The sequence below is a fragment of the Capricornis sumatraensis genome, chromosome 12, assembly GCF_032405125.1.
Source record: "Capricornis sumatraensis isolate serow.1 chromosome 12, serow.2, whole genome shotgun sequence".
In the NCBI taxonomy this organism is placed as follows: domain Eukaryota; kingdom Metazoa; phylum Chordata; class Mammalia; order Artiodactyla; family Bovidae; genus Capricornis; species Capricornis sumatraensis.
In genome coordinates this window covers 45,738,398-45,744,048 of record NC_091080.1, presented here as the reverse complement: position 1 = coordinate 45,744,048, position 5,651 = coordinate 45,738,398, and the positions used below count along the sequence as shown (strand labels likewise).

The window sequence follows — 5,651 nt, the reverse complement described above, 5'->3', positions numbered from 1 at the left end:
CAGTGGTAACTTACCCATTTAGTATTATGAAATTTTTACATAACCAGCTATAGATGAAATTAGAAGCTACTATTCTATTCTATTCCAAGGGCTTCCCAGGTGGTGCTAGTGGTAAAGAACCTGCCAGCCAATACAGGAGACATGAGATTCAGGTTGCACATCCCTGGGTTGGGAAGATCCCTGGAGGAGGGCATGGCAACCCACTCCAGTGTTCTTGCCTAGAGAATCCCACGGACAGAGGATCTTGGAGAGCCATAGTCCATGGGGTTGCAAAGAGTTGGACGTGATTGAAGCTACTTAGCACACATTCTGTAATAGATTTTAAATAACTATTACATGAATCAATTATATTTTAATATTTAAATGATATATGTGATGTTACAAAATTATTTTAATTACAAGTATGTAATCAAAACTATTATGTATTATTACAAAATGTTTTTATAAAGCTATTCTTGGCAACAGGAAAGTATTTACTCTCATTGAAGTATACTGAGTACCATTTTTTTGAAACCATGTCAAGCATCATGAAAATATTAGGATTCTGTCTGTCTTATAGAACTGCTAAATAGTTATCTAAACCCTAGTTTCTACTTTTTAAAAAATGTCTATTAAATCTATTTTCACTTTAAAAGCCTGGATGCTGAAAAGGGAAGTGAACAAACCTTTGAAGTAGATGAAACTCATTTTTAATTGTCAGAATTTAGAGTCTAGTTTTTACATCTTTTTAGAAACAGTTACTGCCCCTTCCCCCTCAATTTGCCATTTTCTTCTGCACCATTAAATCATACTGTGGCAATAAAACAGTCCCAAGCAATCTCTGTAAGTCAGCATTCTACCCATGGGAGTGGAAAAGGCACCATCGTAAGGAAGCTCAGGGTGTCTTGAACCACCCCACCGTTGGTAGTAACTCATGGCATATAAAGTCTTCATTCCTCATGCAAAATCACATCTAAGCTTTTGAAATGAGGCTGTTTGCTATTAGAAGCCATTGCCAACTATTAGAAGCCCTAGTTTGTTTCACTGAGGGAAGCTGAAATGCGTTCCTGTAGCACACACCACACGTCACACAATGCACAGCCTCTTGGGGGCAGTGCAAACCACTCACACCTGAAAGGACATAGTTAAATTCAACAAGAGCATCTAATTATACCCCGTTTACATATCATAATCTGAGCCTTTGAAATAAGAGGAACCTATAATGAATGGTTCCTTGCAGATCAAAAGAACACGTCATATGTTAAATTTTCACTTAAAAAACGTGTAACAGTGTTTGAACCATTAGGGAGTGCGTCCACTGTTGAAGACTGAAACGTCACAGCAAATAAAAGAACCAAGATTCTCTGTGTTCACCTTTAATGCAGGGAAAATGGCAAAGAGAGCCCTAAGTGGATCAACCAGACCCTGTGCTCTTCAGGCCCTGGTGTTTCTCTCCTTTCCTCAAAGAAACGGAGACAAACACCATGTCCTTTGTCTAAATAGGCATGGCCACTGTGGCCAGCTTGGCCCCACGAGGACCGGTTTCAGAGAAAAGTGGCAGAGGCTCTGTGTCTGCCTTCAATGGGACACTTGCAGGGGCGGGGTGGGGGGCACAGCCTCTAGAGGCGTCTGGGGTTGCATGTGCGATCTACTGGGGAGGGGGTCAAAGGTGGCCCTAAAGCCGAGCTGTACCCAGGGCGGGGGCGGGGGGCCTCGGCTGACTGTGCCCCACGGCCGAGCACAGATCGCACTCCTCTTTTATCTAAACCCGGCGACCACTATGGTTACACTGGTTTTTTTGACTTTCCGGAACAAAATCGAATCAGCAAGTAACACAGCTCAGTGACATTGAGCAGGATGCAAATTCCAGACACTGCGATCATGAAGACCGTGAAGACGGTCTTCTCTGTGGGCCTGGACACGAAGCAGTCCACCGTGTTGGGGCAGGGCCAGGCATTGCACTTCACCAGGCGCTGCATGGCGAAGCCATCATACATGACGTAGAAGACATACATGAAGGCAGCCTCGAAGATGACACGGAAAAAGATGCTGCCCGTGTAGGTCCACCACAGAGACCCCTCGATCCGGACCTTCTGGTTCTTGATCTCTTCGATGTCCTTGAACTCGGTCTTTATCTCTCCTCTGATGAACTTGCGCTTCTTCTCGTGCCTGTAGTAGGCCACGTGCATGGCCACCAGCAGGGCGGGCGTGGACACGAAGATGAGCTGCAGTGCCCAGAGCCGGATGTGTGAGATGGGGAAGTAGTGGTCGTAGCACACATTCTTGCACCCAGGCTGCAGGGTGTTGCACACGAAGTCGGCCTGCTCGTCCCCCCACACCTCCTTGGCGGCCACCACCAAGATCATGATTCGGAAGATGAAGAGGACGGTGAGCCAGATCTTGCCGATGCTGGTGGAGTGCTTGTTCACACCCCCCAGGATCGTCTGCAGTGCGCTCCAGTCCATCGTCTCGTTTGGGCGGCTTGTGCTGGAAAAGAGAGTGATACAGCGCAACACGGGGTGAACGTGTGGGACCAGCGTGTGGGGGGCTGGCCCATGAGCACCAGCCATCTCAAAGGGCCAGTTCTTACACAGCCTCCCTCAACAAGGGGAAACAAGAGCAACCAGGCTTGCCATGGGGTTTGCTGTGCAGCAGGCAGTTGATTGTGGACTTGTTCTCTGTTCTTTAGTAAACAGGGGTGTACACACCCCAGTAACGCACCCAGCCTTCAGCACAATCAACTCGTGGGGTAGGGAGGGAGCACCCCAGAAAATGTGCCCACTGGCCCAGGGCCCTGGATATGCTGACCAAACCCTCTGCAGACACCCCCCGTTCGGGTCTCCCTGACCCTCCAGTGGTATTCAGCACCCCCAAGTGATTGCTGGCCTCTAGCTCTGGATGGTACTCTGGGCTCCTGCCTGCTGGGGGCGACCTCGCCTTCAAGGCCAAGAGGCCATGTCTCCCCACAGCACCTCCTTCCTTAATTTATTTCAGTTTTCCGGACATGGGATGAGGTGGCGAAATGACTGTCCCCAAGGGTAAAATTCATGTTTAACATTTCCCAATGGGCTTCACTTCCTTTTCCTGTACAAAAGGGAGCCAGTTAGAAACAGTCCTTCCTCAGGGAAGAGCCAGTGTGTGCCTGGGTTTTTGTGTGCGCTCTGGGTGCGGGCTGGGGTCCTCGTTGTCCTGCTGGGACCGACCAGTCAGTCAGTACTCAGGTTTGAAAACTGTTCAGATGGTGCATGTTTATTGTGGCTGTGGTTTTAATTTAGAAGTGCTTCTAAAGAGGTGCATTGTAAGAAAATAAATGAAAGCTTAACTCAGTGAGTCCCCAGGGACTAGCCGTCGCAGGCACCCTCATGGTATTGAGGGTCAATGTAGATGCTGCCGGGTGATATGCTGCCTGCTGGAGAGGACCTGGGGAGCCCCGGCATTTGCCTCCAGGAGCCGGTGGCCTTCTCATCGCAGGGTATGAACTGTCTTCATTTACGTGCAGTCACACCCGTCTGTCTCAATCAAGCCTCTTATAACAAGGCTCCACCCTCTACAATCTGATGAGTAATCTGTGTCTACACCTTCCGAACTGGTTCTCAGTGCTTCTTCTTGCTTAAAAGCTTAGTGTTCTCCTTATTCTGAGCAAGTCGGGTCCTGTTTCCCGCTGGACTTCCCGAGCAGCCAGAGTGGGGGGCAGTCTGATCATCCCGCCGCCTATGGGGCACTGGTTGGGGCACCCAGGCCTGGCTGAAACCATCCATGGCCACTCCTTCAGAGGAGGCAGCCCAGACACAAGAAAGTCAGGACAGGAGAGCTACAAGCACTGAGACACTTGGGCAGCTTGGCTTGAAAGAGGGAAACGTCACCTGGAAAAGGCTCAGCCCTGACCCTGAAAACAGACGGCCTGGAGGCCTTGGGTTCCCTTGAGCTGGCCCGTCCTGGCCAGCATCGTGACCACAGTCCCTGTGAAATCAGGCCCTTCACTTCTCGGCCTCACTTACTAAGGGCCAACAGGACACTCTCTGAAACAGCCCATCTGACTTGTATCAGTGCATCTGGCTAAAGATTCCGGGTGGGGTGGGTGCCAGCCCAGGACCCACATTCCTCTAACCAGTCAACCAGCGGCTGATGTTCAGAAAACACAGTGGGAAGTAAACCCTCCATCCTTGTCCTTTTGTAAAAGCTCTTGGTTGGGCGGCAGCTTCCTGTCCAAAGATCCCTGAGGCAGAGGAGCTAATTAAAGTCTGAACCCATGGGACAGGGTGACATGAGAGGAGAGCTGGCCAGGTGACCAGGCCAGACAAAAGCATTCTCAACATTCATCCCGGCGCTGACCCCTGCCCTTCCTGACCTGTCCACACCACCTGCCCGGTGGGCGGAGGGGCGACATTGTGGTGGGGGGGGTGGGCGGCGCTGCTGGGTGAAGCGCAGGTTGTAGAAAGGTCACCAGGAGTCCTTCACCCGTTAATTCCTCAACCCTCACTTTTTGAATGGTGGTCCTTGTCTCCACAGACCGCGCCCCTGACTCAAATAGGGGATGGGGACTCGGGTATCACCGCATCTAGAGATGGGGGGCGCGGGGGTCAGCTCTTAGGATGCGGGAGGACGATGAGGCCTGGGCCCCGGCAGGCGGGGGAGCCCCGAAGTACGGCTCCCCGTGTGTAACCGGCGCCCCGAAAGCCGCCCCCACGACTGCGCCTGGAAGCCCAGCTTGGAACTCGAGCTCGGGGAGGGAAAGAGGCCACGCTAGCCGCTGGGCTCCCGCTCGGCCGCGGAAGATCAGCTTCCTGCAGGTTGAGCTTCCGCTTCACGCCCGTGACCGCGTTTTCTTTCTGAGCGAAACCCCCGGCGACCGGAGGCTCCAGGTGAAGAGCCCGGCGGCCGCGCCAGCCTTTCCGGAGGAGCCGCGAACACCCTGGGCGAGTCCGCGCACCTGTCCGCTCCCGGCCCCGCTCCCTCTGGACCGCGCGCTGCGCAGCACACTCGGCCCGAGGAACTCCGGCCACGGGTTCACGATCGCCTCTCGCCCGGCGCCCAGCGCCGCTGTGGCCACTGGCCGGGGCGCGGGGCCTCAGTGCGCGCCGGGTGCAGCCTGGGGACCCGGGTTCCTCCTCGCGGGGTTCCAGAGCCCCTGGCGGTCCCGGGGTCCCTCTCCGAGGGGCTCCACAGTCCCTGGTGGTCCCAGGGTCCTCTCCGAGGGGCCCCACAGCCCCTGGCGGTCCCGGGGGTCTCTCCCCGAGGGGTCCCACAAACCCCTCCCTTTCGGGGCAGCCGGGAGTGGGCGCCGGCCTTACCGGTGTGAGCGGGGCGAACGGGCGGAACGCGCGGCGGCTGTGAGGGAGTCGCGGGGATCGCGGGGGTCGCGGGGGCGGGGGCGCCGCTACGACCTGAGTCCAGAGAGCGCGGCGCGCGGGGCGCTCGGGCCTTCGACACCTGTTGGACCGGCGGCGCCTTTTAACCGCGCCCCGCACCCCGCCTCCTCCCGGGAGCTGTTGAGAAAGTCCGGAGGGGGCGGCTCCTCGGCGTCCGGCCGCCCCCAGCGCCGAGGGGCGGGGCGCGCCGCCGGGGTCCGCGGCGCTTCCCCCGGCCCGAGCGCGGTGAGGCTGGGGTTCCCACCGTCTCGGGCGCGGGGTTGGGGGTGTGTGTGTGTGATGTGAAAGGTTTGGTGCCGTTGC

At 55.0% G+C, this 5,651-nt stretch overlaps 1 protein-coding gene across 1 annotated transcript; it reads right to left on the bottom strand.

Annotated features, from left to right (window-relative positions):
* Nucleotides 1-469: 469 nt before the first annotated feature.
* On the bottom strand, nucleotides 470-5,403 carry GJB2 (gap junction protein beta 2). Its single transcript, XM_068984386.1, has 2 exons — nucleotides 5,271-5,403; nucleotides 470-2,466 (listed from the first exon to the last, which is right to left on the bottom strand). Exon 2 carries the CDS (start codon nucleotides 2,442-2,444, stop codon nucleotides 1,764-1,766), a length of 681 nt encoding a protein of 226 aa, XP_068840487.1. The 5' UTR covers nucleotides 2,445-2,466; nucleotides 5,271-5,403; the 3' UTR covers nucleotides 470-1,763.
* Nucleotides 5,404-5,651: the final 248 nt, after the last annotated feature.

Excerpts from the sequence above, each read along its gene's own strand:
- GJB2 (XM_068984386.1), bottom strand. The coding sequence starts at position 2,444 with ATGGACTGGAGCGCACTGCAGACGATCCTGGGGGGTGTGAACAAGCAC.